The sequence below is a fragment of the Sycon ciliatum genome, chromosome 10 (genome assembly GCF_964019385.1).
Source record: "Sycon ciliatum chromosome 10, ocSycCili1.1, whole genome shotgun sequence".
In the NCBI taxonomy this organism is placed as follows: domain Eukaryota; kingdom Metazoa; phylum Porifera; class Calcarea; order Leucosolenida; family Sycettidae; genus Sycon; species Sycon ciliatum.
Genome location: NC_088652.1, coordinates 24,912,706 through 24,927,489, shown reverse-complemented (window position 1 = coordinate 24,927,489; position 14,784 = coordinate 24,912,706). Strand labels below are relative to the sequence as shown.

Below are 14,784 nucleotides of genomic sequence, written 5' to 3'. Positions count from 1 at the left end.
CTTCTCTACCCCGCATCGGTCTCATTCAGTAGAGAAAAATATGCTTTACATACCGAAATATCAAGTAGAGCATCGCCGGCCATAAGGGTCCTCGTGATGACAGTCGACATTTTTTTTAAACCCTTCCCCGTTAACATCTTTTCCTCGAATATATAAATTCTGTGTGTGTTGTGTCTCCCCGCGTACTACATAGTGCTAAAGACTAGCGTGTGTGGTTTACAGGGGTACTGCGTATCGCAAGCCTGTGTGAAATCACAGAAAGTGAGTGTTTCGAAGTCAAAAGAAAATGTTCTTCGGAAGCTGCTTTGATGATCACTATGTCATAGGTTAGTAGTAGAGCATTGTTTGACACAAGTGGCTCTTTTTTACATTTATTACTGGCTCAGTATCCGAGTAAAAATAAACGAAATCACCTTATCACAATCACATGACCTTGACCTTTCCAAGCTGGAAGGCTATTCGTTTGCGCAATGGAGGTGTGTGAGAGCTAGGTTTAAGGTCGTTGAATGTCTCAGTAAAGTAATTTTTTGCAGTGTCATCGCATTTTGTGACCGTTTATTATCATGTTACAGTCGTGTATGGTTGCTTCATAACTCGTTTCCGTGTGACATGAAATTTTAAGAAAAGAAATTAACAGTGAGATGTTACAACTTAAAAGATTTGACGAGTTTTGACAAAAACTTTACTACACCATAATTATTAAACAGAGGTCCAGGGTACATCTAGAAATACCATTTAAAGTTCGGGGGCGAACTTGAAAACAAAACAGCTTAGCGCCTATTAGAACGAAGGGATTCATACCCGGCATGCGTGCTCCCCTTCAGTAGGGCATCCGACATAAAAAAGGACCGATTTATCAAACATAAACCCTACAGGAACGTTCAGCGCAGTTGAGTTATGGTAAATATGGAAACATGTTCCAGCTGTGTAGGAACTGAAATGGATAACAGGGAATGTAAAAGTGAATATCAACTGGAATACAATGACAATGATAATGCTTTGGATGTTAATAGGTTGAAGTTAGCATGTAAGCATGGATTTTTGCATGGATATGAGATTTAGCTGTAATCGGCATTGAAACTAATTGCTAATCACAGCGGACCTGTAATTATAGCATTTTCCATAATCATGAAAACAAGCCGTTTCTTTATTTACTGTCTTGGTATTCGTATGGTCTTCTACATGGCTTTTTAGCGTTGCAAAACGCGTAGCAGGTATTTCATCAATTTTTCTTTCAAGGTTGGATTCTTTCATGACGTTTTAGACTGGATATCGTAGTGAAAGGCTTTCCACACTCCCTACACGAAAATGGTCTCTCTCTAGTATTGATGCGCTGATGATATGTGAGATTCGACATTCGCGGGAATGCCTTGCCACATTCTTTACACTTGTAAGGTCTATCTCCAGTATGAATGCGTTGATGATAGTTTGTGAGATGTGGGGTTTGGCTGAATGACTTGTCACATAGTTTACATTTGAATGGCTTCTCTCCAGTATGCGAACGTAAAGGAACTCTAAGGTTGGAACCGTCGTGAAAACCTTGGTCACAATGATCACACTTAAACGGCTTTTCCCCGGAATGCCTTCGCTCATGAACAGTAAGATTGGATTTCCAACTGAATGAGCACGGTCAGGGTTATTTTCCTGAGTGAACTATTTGCGAATCAAAGCGGACCTGTAATGATAGCATTTTCCATTATCATGAAAACAAGTCTTTTACTGCGCTGGTATTCGTATGGACTTCCAAGTGGTTTTTCGCAATGAAAGATTCTTCGCAGGTACTTGATCAGTTTCTATCAGGGATGGATTCGTTCATGACGTGTTAGGCTGGATTTCGTGGTGAAATACTTTCCACATTTCCTACACGAAAATGGTTTCGCTCCAGTATGGATGCGTTGATGATGTGTGAGATTCGATATTCGCGAGAATGCCTTGCCACATTCTGTACACTTGTAAGGTCTCTCTCCAGTGTGCATGCGTTGGTGATTTTTGAGATGCGCTAATTGTCTGTATGACTTGTCACATAAGTTACACTTGAATGGCTTCTCTCCAGTATGCGTACGTTTATGAACTCTAAGGTTGGACGTGTCGGAAAAGCCTTGGTCACAATGATCACACTTAAACGGCTTCTGCTCGTTATGGATACGTTCATGAACAGTGAGGTGGTATTTCACTCTGAATGATTTAGAGCAGTACTTGCACGTAAAGGGTTTCTCTCCTGAGTGAATTCTTCGATGAGAGACGAGGAGATATCGGCTATTGAAAGTTTTATCGCACACTTCACACTTAAACGGTTTCTCTTCTGGGTGTGGTCGTCCATGAGCTGTTACACCGGATGGAGGAGAAAATGACTTATCGCCACACTTACATTTATGCAGCTCTTCTCCAGAATGTGATTGTGGACGATCACGATAGTAATGCTGGCGATCAAGTGACATCCGGGTTTCCTTGCTGAGTGATGTGTGGTCTTGAGGAAAGTCAGCTCGAAGTCGACCATTCTCCACAGAACACGACTCCGACGTATACTGTTTGTTGAGAATTTGACGATCATGATGTTTGGCATCCTCAGAAGTGCTAACCGCTAGAGGAGATACTGCAACAGGTCTGATATTGTGAAGGTCCACTTCGGAGTGATTACTTGCATAATTGCCATCTTCCGAGTCATAATCCACATACCCGTGGCCCATGTAGTGGCCTGAAAACGGAACGGGATAGTTAACAATTTGGTCACTATTGCCTTGCGATGTTGGGCCAATGTCCATTGCTGATGTCATGGGAATAGAGCATGGGTTATCGACAGCTGCTTTTGAAGCATTATTAGCGCGCGTATCTTTGTTCCTTTCGAACTCTGGTCGAGGGTGCCTGAAGTTTTCTCCAGCAGATTCCACCCAAGGATAATCTTGAAGCACATTGGAGGTAGATGTTTGTGTATTCCAAGGGCTGAGTGAGGTATGCTGAAGTGTACCATATGCAAAGGAGGCTTCTGAGGTCAATACGTGATTAGCACTATCGGGATATGCGTGCGGAAGAGCAGGATGCGTCGTACCATGATATGATAAATTGGGCGGTGGAAGACACGCAGTTGACCTTCTGCTGGTCCATATAACTAAGGGTGGAAGTGGTGAGAGTGCATCAGAGTCGACACTGCCCTCCGAGGTCCAGTCACGATTATCCATATTTCACTTACTTCAACAATCCTTCCAATCGCAATTCTACTGCCATGCACGGTAAAGTATCCGACTTCAATACTAATAATCCAAAGAGCATAAACAACTCGTCCTAGGAGATAAGTATTGTAATCAGTAATAGCTATGTTTCCCGAATATGTACCTGAACACTGTACTTACTTGTCACGTCTTTAAGTTGATATCTACTTCTAGGCCCGTCATTAAGTGCCACCTTTTAAAAGATCTTTTCACGTCATAAGCCCCCCACGCGGAAAAAAACACACATACAAACGCCACACACACACTATGTCTTTTCCCAAGCCGAGACAAGCCATTCTTGCTGACTCTCCAACACCTTATAAGAGGTGAATCTACAACAAAATGTCTGCTATGAATAAATGCATGGCTTACAAAAGTACACACTTCAGGCTCTTTACGAACATCTTGAAAGTTTTTGAATTCACAAGTACATGTATACTTTCAAGGCTTCTCATCAGGTGAAATACAGGTAAGGGAAAAGGAACAGGTACAGTAAGGAGTTCTGACAAATATGAGCCGTCCATTGCTAGTTATTTGTTTGAGCATCCTGATTGTCGTACTCTGTATTCACATGATCGGTTTTCGATTGTGTCACGTGTACGCAGTGCTAGAATGCTGAATGTTGTGGAAGCCGTATACTTCCACACAAAGAAACCCAAACTTTGCAGGCAGAAGCAAATTAAATTCACACGTAGGCTGTTAGGCAGGTCGTCAAAATCTCATTAGTTATGTCCAGTGGTTGTCTCTTGTTGTCGAACTACATATCACGCTTATTGTGTTTTCTCGCACTTGCACCTTTGTGTCATTATTTCTATGTGTATAGTTCACGCATTTTTGCTATTTACTTTAGCTCTCCTCTTCTTTGCGCTGTTTTACCACCTCCTTACTGTACTTAATCCACTGTTCCTGTTCTTTTCCCTTGCCTGCATTTCTCCTGAAATACAGTCAATGAGAAGGCTTGAAAGCATACTTGTGAAACCAAAAACTTTCAAGATGTTCGGAAACAGCCTGAAGTGTGTCCTTTTTATCAGTATTATCGCATTTTTGTGTCAGAGAAAACTATTTAATTATAAAGGTGTATTGTGATATAGGTAGTGCCGGGAATATGTTATCTAATTCCACGTGCCACACTATGAATGCTTCCGTCGAGACCGACCTGTTTTAGAAAATAGACAGAACCGTGACCCACACGGAGGAGTTCTCATCTTATTTCGTGAAGGTCTCTGTACTTCCATTGATCAGCTACCGGATTTTCAGCAACCGAGCTTACCGAGCTTGGAAGCGCTAGCACTTCGGCTTACACTCGCTGAACATAAGCTTGTCTCACCTTCTGACCTGCCAACAACCCACCTAACATGAGCCTGTATCTACCGTACTCCTTCCCCGTCGACGGATGTATTTGTATTTGTATTTATATCATTATCTCATGGCACATCATGATGACGGCCAATAAAACTGAGACAAGGGTGAAAGCCAACCACAGCAGTAAAACAGATAAAAGAATACAAATAAGAGGCAAAGAAGGCAAAGGAGGAGACAAACCAGCAGGATATACATGAAACCTATAATTGAGCAGAGATTTTAGCAACAAAATTATCCATCGACGTGCTGGTCTTGGCCTGCGTTGGTAATGTTGCCCAAAACACATAGCCAGCAGATGACTTCTCGACTTTTCTCGACCGCCTCCAAATAGCCCTGCAATCCACTCAAAGGAAGCCCGAAGCCCTTGTGATATCAGGCGACTTCAACTGTAGGTATTCCGGCTGGTGCTCAACTGACCAAACGGATGCACAGGGTCTGAGTCTTGACAACCTCTTCTCATGCTATAATTCGACCCAATTGGTAACCTTTCCCACCCACCTCCGCTCGAATGGACTTGGCAGCTGTCTAGACTTTATCGCGAGCAACATCCCTAACCAACTCAACCACATTCAACACCTGGCTCCTCTTGGCGCATCAGACCATGCCGTCCTGCTGGCTGAGTTCTCCTCCTCAAAGTCTTCCCCCACAGCAGCCAGCACCTGTCGTAGCCCACCATCTACGCAAAAATACAATGTCCTGAGTGCCACGGATAACATGTGGAATGCCATGAATGTTTTTCTCGCAGATGTACCCTGGTCTCAGGTCCTTGCCTCCCACTGCATCGACACGGCTGTCTCCGCATTCACTGACATCCTTGAAGGTGCCTTGGACCTATATATAGGAAGATCCTCACCTCCTCGTCGGAAATCACGCCACAAACCCTGCCCCTGGATAACTCCATCACGGAAAACAGCTATTAAAGTCAAGAGCGATCTCTACAGCATCTACCGGAAATATCCATCCCCTACAAATTTCAACAAATACAGACACCAACGTAACTATGTAAAATGCCTTTCCAGATCCTGCCATCGCTGCTACATCCGCAACCTCCGTGCCACGATATCTCCCACAAACCCTCACCTCCCATCCCTCCCTGTGATTATTCGTCAACTGCGAAATCCTACCAGCGCCCGGGTCATACCTTCGAAGATGGTGGGCCCCAATGGTCGAACAAGCACCTCTCCGGCATCCATTGGTAACTTATTGAACCGCCACTTCGTCAGTGCTGGCTTACAGGTTGACCCCGATGCTCCTATTCCCACTATTTCATCCCTACCTCCACCAGCAACTACATTGCACTCCCTGATCATCACCTCATCGACTATTCACAAGTATATTGCAAGACTGCCTCTGAACAAATCCCCCGGAGCTGATAGGATCACCAATGAGATCCTCAGGAAACTGAGCTACTCAATTGCCCGCCCACTCTCCATTCTTTTTAACCTTTCCCTCTCCTCCGGCACATTCCCGTCACGATGGAAGTCAGCCACTGTCATTCCAGTGTACAAAAATAAAGGCGACAAGAACAACCCGTCTAATTACCGACCAATCTCCCTCCTGCGTCTCCAAGCTGCTAGAGAGAAGAGTGTACGACCGCTTGTACGATCATATCTCCCCTCTTCTTCACCCCACACAATCTGGCTTCCACCGTAAGGACAACACATCCCTGCAATTGTCCTGCATAATCCAAGACCTCTGCTCCCTAAAAGACCAGCGGCAGGTCTCCTGCATCTGTTTCTTCGACCTCTCCAAGGCCTTCGACACCGTGTGGCACAAGGGCCTGACCACCAAACTTCGTGCCCATGGTGTCTCCAGCTCCCTACTCGCCTGGATAACTAGCTACCTCTTGGACCGAAATCAGTGCGTCACAGTATATGGAACTTTATCTGACCCCGAGTCTGTGACATCCGGAGTGCCCAAGGGCTCCATTTTAGGTCCCCTGCTCTTCCTCACATACGTTAATGACCTCCCCTATTCAATTCCCAATATTTCTTTGTTTGCAGATGATACCACTGTCCTTGCTTCCTCCCCATCTCACACCACCCTGTACCCCAAAGTTCAGACCTGTATCAACGACATTGTTCACTGGATGAGCACTTGGCACCTTAAGCCAAATGTGACCAAAACCGAGCTCCTCCTTTTTCCCCCTCCCACAGATCCAGTGCCCATCTTCCACTTTCCCCATGATCCCGGTCACCCTATGTCTGTAGCGCCCCACCATAAACACCTTGGCATTGTCATAGATTCCGCCCTCTCCTGGTCTCACCATGCTGATCATGTGTCGTCCAAAGTATGCCGATCTGTCGGCATAATGTCAAGTCACTTGTCCCATTTGCCCCAAAATTGCCGGATTAATTTTTATAAATCATACATTCTTCCCCTCTTCACGTACGGCTTCCCTGCCTGGTCCACCATTAACAAAACCCACATAGGTAAATTAGAAGTTCTCCATCGCCGTATACTGCGCATCATATTTCGTACTGATCGTTATATCACAAATCTAGACTTTTATGCTGCTGCATCCACTACCACTCTGCAACATTACCTTGATGCTTCCAAGTGCACCCTGGCACATTCAATTTTACTTGACCAGCACCCTGCTCATTTACAGTCCCTTAATTGGTTCAATTCAGTAGGCACCACCCGAAGCTGCCTTCGTCTCCCCCTAGCTAGGTCTACCCTATTCGTAAATTCCCCTTTCTTTTCCTCCTACTCCACGTGGCTCCAACTGCCTCCCAGTGTTAGACAAGCTCCAGATATGCCCAAATTCCGTACCCTCGTCAGACAGCACTTCAGTATCTCCCAGTAAACAAAGTCACAGTCACCACTTCCGCTGCATAGCTCGCTGAGCATCCCATTGCTTTTTAAGTTGCTAATCCCTTCCCACTTTGTGTACGTGCTCTTCATTTTCTTTTTTTCTCTTCTTCGGCGGTTCGTCTCACCCTGTCCTCAATTCAATTGGCTGTCTTGACATGCCACGAGGTGCAGAAATAAATAAATAAAGATAAATAAATAAAATAAATCTATTGCACAATGCCCAATTCTAAGCACTGATAGAGTGCTCTTGCTACCTCGTAAAGTTTAATCCGTTTCCAATTTCGGTGGCCCTAAATGCTAAAAAATATATAAGCTAAATGAACATCTTGAGTTTCGCACTTTGTACAAACACCATAATTAACGCACTGAACGTCATGAACGTTCCTTGAATCCCACAAGCGTATGGATTCATAGGAAGCGAGAATGTCTAAGTCTGCGGAACCTTCTGAACAGTTCCTGCTTGGACGACCACAAGTGTTAGAGTGGTTAATGGTAAGGCATCGCTGGGCATAAGCGAGCGTCACATGTACGAGTCCTGTTAGTGAAAGTAATATTATTCCATTCGCACATTTTCCTCAAGCAAATGAATATTGTGAAGAAGAGGTTGTTGCGACTTCGGCGATAGTTCGGGAAGTGTGTGTTGCTCCCTGCATGGGAGCTCGTGGTTTTCCTGCCGACTTGAATGTAGGTAGCAACTCACATTTCCCCAATGAATATTGAGATTTTGAATAATATAAAAATTCTTTAACCCTTAGCGTTAAAATTCGATTAACTCGTTGTTGTCCTGCCATATCTGCGTCTATTATACTTCGAAGTACTCTTTATTGCACTCATAGAATATTGAGATATAACTTCTTTAGAAGATTTTAAAAGAATTTTGACATGGACTAGAATGGGACTTTACGACGATACAAAGGGGGAAAAAGTACACAAAGCAACCAAATACTTCACATATAGAGCATTAAATGCGAATTTCAAAACAGCACAGCATCTCTTTTAGGGAAAGGAACCATACCAGGTATGAGCTGGGAAAAATATTGATTGCCGAAAACGTATTGACTTTATCAAATATCAGCCGCATGTTTAGCGCAGCTGAGTTTATTTATATGAGTACAAGTAGTAGATACAGCAATACGTGTATGAAGTGCATTGAGTAACACGGTTAGAAACTGTACAATAATATCAATTTTAAACAATGATCACGATAATGTTTGTGATGCTACAAATGTAGATAACCAGCAAACAAGCAATGACTTTTGCATGGAGTTCAGATTGGGAAACTGGTACTGCAAAACGGACCTATAATGAACATTTTCCATAACCTTGCAAAAACGCAATCTTTTGATGGTGTTACTATAATTTTGTATTGTCCTCCAACTGTTTCATTCCAATTGATAGACTTGTCACATTCGCTGATCAGTTTCTCTCAGGGATGGATTCTTTCATGCACTGTTAGATTGGATTTCCACGAGAACGAATTTCCACATATTTTACACTTGAACGGTTTCACTCCAGTATGGATGCGTTGATGATCTCTGAGATGTGTTTGTCGTCTGAATGCCTTATTACATTCTTTACACTGGAAAGGCTTCTCTCCTGTATGTGTATGTTTATGACTTTTAAGGCTGGAACGGTCGCAAAAACTTTGGTCACAATGATCACACTTAAACGGCTTCTCCCCGTTATGGACAAATTCGTGACGAGTGAGGCTGAATCTCGTACTGAACGATCTAGGGCAGTACTTGCACGTAAAGGGTTTCTCCCCTGAGTGAACTCGTCCATGACAGACCAGATGACTTCGATAGTTAAAGGTGTTATCGCACACTTCACACTTGAAAGATTTCTCTTCTGGGTGTGTACGTTCATGAGATGTTAGACGAGATTGCGTAGAAAACGATTGATCGCAATGCTTACATTTATGAGGGTCTTCTCCAGAATGTGCATGTTCACGATCACACATATCATGCTGCCGATCACGTGACACACCGGGTTCCTCGCTGAGCGACGAATGATGTGGATAAAAGTCATCTAAGTGTTGACTATCTGTCTCAGAACACAACTCGGAGGTATGCTGATTGTCGAGCGTTTGACAATCGTGATGTTTGGCAACCTCAGATACGCTAAGCGCTTGGGGGGATACTAAAACTTGTCCAATGCTGTGAAGGTCCAATACGGGAGACGTGTTCGAGTAATCGCCACATTTCGAGTAATATTCTACTTGCCCGTGTCCTGTGTAATGATCTGAAACTGAGATAGGATAGTTAACAGTTTGGTTACCGCTGTTTTGCGATCGTTGCTCAATGTCCATTGCCGATGTCATGGGAATCGAACATGGATTTTCGACAGCTGTTGCTGAAAGCTCAGTAGGGTTTGTATCTTTTTTCCTCTGACACTCCGGTCGAGGGTCCATGAACTTGTATGTTAGGTCCGGCGGTGGATAACATGGAGGTAAATTGGTGGTGACTGATGGTATGTTGCAAGGACTGAATGAGATATGCTGAATTGCATAATAGACAAAGGAGGCTTCTGTAGTCTCTACTTGATTCCCACCAACGGCGTCTACGTGGTGATGAGCTGTATAGGGTGTGCCGAGATGTTGTGTATCCGGCCATGGAGGACACGCAGTTGACCTTCTGCTGGTCCATATCACTAAGGGTGGAAGTGGTGAGAGGGCATCAGAGTCGACACTCCTCTCCGAAGTCCAGTCACGATCATCCATGATTCAATGACTTCAACAATCCTTCCAAGCACAATTCTACTGCAATTCAAGGCAAAGTATCCGACTTCAATACCAATGATCCAAAGAGCAGGAACAACTTGTCCTAGGAGGTAAGTATTGTTATCAGTAGTAGGTGTGTTTTTTTAATATTAACGATCTGCTATTTTGTCACACTTTAAGTTGATATCTGTTTCCAAGCTCTTACATTTGACTAACACATTAGAATCTTTTCACTTCTCGAAATCACGCGCGGGAGCATACACATACACATAAACCCACACACACACACACTATCTCTATTGCCATACTCCTCCTCACCTTAAAGCTTGATTTGACATCACGCAAGCTGAGACATCACCTTCAAGCTGGCTCTGCAACACCCGACAAGAGGTGATGCGAGTTGAGACGCTTTGTTTTTGGAATGTAACAACAAAGTGTCTGCTATGAATGCGTGCACGATTGTTATCGTCTCTTGTTAGAATATAGGCAGTGCCGTGTATATTGTGCCTAATCTATTATACAATACCCAGTTCTAAGAACTGATACGATGCTCTTTCTGCCTCGTGTCGTGAGAACTGTTGACAATATTGGTGGAGCTAAATGATAAAAACTGACATGAAGGAACTGAATATCGTGAGTTTCGCACTGTGTAAACACGCCACAATTAAAACTGTTAGGTGCCTTCTCCCCATACCTTTTCTAGCTGGCCTGCATTCACTTGCGTACTCACCTTTTGTCTCCTTTTGTGCCGTTGGCCTGGGCAGCTACTTGCGTGCCCATATTTGCCATAGCTACCAAGGCCCTTTATCTTGCCGTTCAGACTTGATCTCCTTCTCTCTCTTTTCTCACTCTTCAATAATCACCATGTAGTCGTTTCGTTCGTCTTGGTCTTTTGTCCCGTCTCTAATAAATGTCGTTCCACCAACCTACCTGTTCTCGTCGTTATGTCTGGTTAATGTGTCGTCAGTTGTCCTTTTTCGTATTCAACAAAACACTAAATGTCATGTAAGAAAAACGCCATGTACATGTTCGTTCCTTGCATCCCACCAGTTTGTGTGGATTCACAGGACGAGAGAGTTTTATGTGTGATAGAAATGTTGCACGGTCGCAGCTTGGATGACCGCAAGTGATAAAATCCTCAGTGGTAGATCATCGCTTGGCATAAGCAATTTTCACAAGTTCGATTTATGCTTGTGAGAGTCATTTTTTTCCCCTTTGCACATTTCCCAATGAACATTGAGTTAATACCACTTAAAGAGTATTGACAGAAACTAGAAAATGAATATACAGCGATTCAAATGGGACCAAAGGTAAGTATAGGAGTAAATTACCACGCATATTTAGCATCATGTGCGAACTTAAAAACAGCAAAGCGTCTCTTTTAGGGAAAGAATCCATACCCGGCATACGTGCACAAGAATAATGATACACGAAAAGTACTAATTGTATCCTAAGTGGGCGACACGTTCAGCGCAATTGAGTTTTTTTATGAATGTTAGATTTGACAATACGCGTAAGAAGTGCACTGAGTAACATGGTTAGAAACTATACAATAATTATCAACTCTAAAACAATGATAACGATATTATTTGTGCAAATAATCTACGTGGAGATAAGAGTTTAATAATAGCTATGAATAGTATGAATGCCGCAGACATCACCACGCAACATGACAATTTGTTCAAAGTTTGGTTTTGTGTGTTTCCAAAATCGATTTCAAGCCCCGATCATCAGTGGATTACAGAATTAACGTGATCAAGGAAAAACAAAGGTTAAAAATCCAAAGCAGTGTGACACATGACGCGTAAGTATTACAAAAAGTGAGAACTTAGATAAAGAGTAAGCGGGCATGAACAGTGCAGAAACAACTCATGAACACGGAGTGGAAACTCACGAAAATACCCCAAGTGCTACAACATGTTCTTTTTGCTAACACAAATCGGGCTTATCCGTACGAAAACAAACACCTTCAAGGACCTTCAACTGCGGGACATTACGGGCACGACACAGTACAGAGAAGTGGGAATCATCATACCCTTTCAAACAATCGGAACGAGATAACAAATGCAAGTACACAGCTGACTTCTTACGAATTTCACCTTCATCAGCTCCAACACCTTCCCTGCCACCTGACTCCTCTTCGTCCGTTTCATCACCATCACCATAAGCCGTCTAATCGTCATCCACCTCGTCGTCATCCTCCTCGTCGACTGGCCTGAGTAGATAGTTGCGCGAATATATTTGCCATAGCTTCCCAGGTCCATTATCTAACATTCGCCCTGAATCGATTTTTTGATCTCTCTCCCTTCCAGAATGTAGTCGTTTCCGGTTCGTCTTTGTCCCAGCCTCTTCGTCTCTCTCTAGTAAAATGTCTTCCCACATACCCGTGCTCCTTGTCCGTACTGCCTTGGGAGTATGAACCCTTTAGGAGCTCAACACCCTTTACACATCAAACAAATGAAAAAACGCGATAGTATCAGAACTTAGAAGATTTGGCGAGTTTTCAGAAAGACTAAAACGTTAATTGTAACATGGAAATTGTGGGCACAAGTCACTCGATCGAGTCCAACTACTCACCACCTGAGTACTGAAACGTTACTATACAAAATAATACATGAGACCATTGAGGCTTCGTGTACGAACTTGAGAACAGCACAGCGCCTCTTCCAGCGAAAAGATCCATACTCGGTAGCCGTGCTCCAGAAGTAGGATGTCCGACATAAAACAGGACTGATTTTTCAAAAATGAACTGTACAGGAACGTTCTGTGCAATTGAGTTTTTAATGAATGAATGGTAGATATGGAAACATGTTCATTTCGATATCATTATGATTGTATAACAGTATTATCCATGCTGTGACTGCTGAAACATGAAACATGTAGGAACTGGAATACAATGATAATGATAACGTTTGTATGTTACTTTTAAAATTATGTTGCAGCTAGCATGTAAGCAGTGAGTGACAGTGGCATGGATATCAGATTCGGGTATAAACGACAATTACGTTACATGCGTTTCAAAACGGACCTACAATTAGCGTTTTCCATCATCTTCGAAACAAGCGTGATGTTTTATGATGTGTGTATTTACATGGTCTTCCCGTGCTTTTTTCACATTGAAAGACTTATCACGAGCGCTGCCATTGATCAGTTTCTATCAAGGATGGATTCGTTCATGACGTGTTAGGTTGAATTTCTTTGTGAAAGACTTTCCACATTCCCCACAAGAAAATGGTTTCTCTCCAGTGTGGATGCGTTCATGGTTAATGAGATGTGAGGATTGCCTGTATGACTTGTCACATCGTTTAAACTTGAAAGGTTTCTATCCAGTATGTGTACGCTTATGAACCCTAAGGTCAGAACTTTTGGAAAAACCTTGGTCACACTGATCACATTTAAACGGCCTCTTCCCTGTATGGATGCGTTCATGAACAGTACAGGTGGATTTCTCACTGAATGATTTAGCGCAGTACGTGCACGGAAAGGGTTTCTCTCCTGAGTGAACTCGACCATGACAGACCAGACTATATCGCTTGCTGAAGGTGTTATCACACACCTTACACTTGAAGCCTTTCTCTTCTGGACATGTAAGTTCATGAGATGTTAGACGGGATTGAGCAGAGAATGACTTCTCGCAATGCTTACATTTATGAGGCTCTTCTCCAGATTGTGAATGTGCACGATCACGAATATCATGCTGGTGATCAAGTGACTCCCCAGTTTCCTTGAGGAGCATCGTTTGATCTTGGGGAAAGTTAGGTAGAAGTTGACTATCTTCCTCAGAACACGACTCCGAGGTATGGTGAAAGTTGAGCTTTGGACGATCCTGATTTTTGGCATCTTCAGATACCCTTGGCGCTAGAGAAGATACTGGATCATGGCCGATACTGTGATGGTCCACTTCGAGAGACGTGTTTGGGTAGTTGCCTTTTTAGTTCACAGTTTGGCTACCGCTGTCTTGCGATCTTTGGTCTAAGTCCATTGCCGATATCATGGGATTTGAGCATGAGATTTCGACAGATGTTGTTGACATGTCAATAGTGTGTGTATCTTCGTTCCTCTGGCACACTGGGCGAAAGTCCCTGAACTGGTCTGTTAAGTCCAGCGGTGTATGATGTGATGGTAATTCGTCTGTAACTTTTGGTGCACTCGATTGAAGTATGTTGCTGTGCATAATAGGCAAAGGAGGCATCTGAGGTCGCCACTTGATTCCCACTAACGGCGTATGCGTGGTGATGAGCTGTATAAGGAGTACGAAAGATGGTACATTCTGCGGGGGAGGACACGCAGTTGACCTTCTGCTGGTCCATATAACTAAGGGTGAAAGTGGTGAGAGTGCATGAGAGTGGACACTACCCTCTGATGTCCAGTCACGATCATCCATATTTCACTGAATTCAAAGATTCTTCCAAACGCAAATTACCTGTTATGCAGGACGACGTATACGGCTTCAAAACCAATAATCCCTATAGCAGTCCCAACGCGTACTAGAAGGTAAATATTGTAGACATTGGAAGCTGTGTTTCCCGAATAAGTAGCTGGAAACCCTGTAAATTTGTCACGTTTTGAAGTGGACATATATTTCAAGTCGCTTGCATTTTAACTAACACTCAGTTTTGATCTTTGCACAGTTAGAGCTGAGGGACGGAAACGCACATATACGTACGCACTCACACTAAC

The 14,784-nt window shown here is 43.3% G+C and overlaps 2 protein-coding genes across 2 annotated transcripts; both read right to left on the bottom strand.

The window, feature by feature from the left end:
- Window positions 1-1,534: 1,534 nt before the first annotated feature.
- Window positions 1,535-3,120, bottom strand: LOC135826865 (zinc finger protein 664-like). Its single transcript, XM_065339473.1, has one exon. The coding sequence runs from the start codon at window positions 2,772-2,774 to the stop codon at window positions 1,797-1,799; it is 978 nt and encodes a 325-aa protein (XP_065195545.1). The 5' UTR covers window positions 2,775-3,120; the 3' UTR covers window positions 1,535-1,796.
- A 5,090-nt stretch (window positions 3,121-8,210) lies between these two features.
- LOC135826863 (zinc finger protein 724-like) lies at window positions 8,211-10,184 on the bottom strand. The gene has a single exon (XM_065339471.1). The coding sequence runs from the start codon at window positions 10,102-10,104 to the stop codon at window positions 8,812-8,814; it is 1,293 nt and encodes a 430-aa protein (XP_065195543.1). The 5' UTR covers window positions 10,105-10,184; the 3' UTR covers window positions 8,211-8,811.
- Window positions 10,185-14,784: the final 4,600 nt, after the last annotated feature.

Coding starts and splice junctions, on each gene's coding strand:
- LOC135826865 (XM_065339473.1), bottom strand. CDS start 2,774: ATGACATCAGCAATGGACATTGGCCCAACATCGCAAGGCAATAGTGAC.
- LOC135826863 (XM_065339471.1), bottom strand. CDS start 10,104: ATGGATGATCGTGACTGGACTTCGGAGAGGAGTGTCGACTCTGATGCC.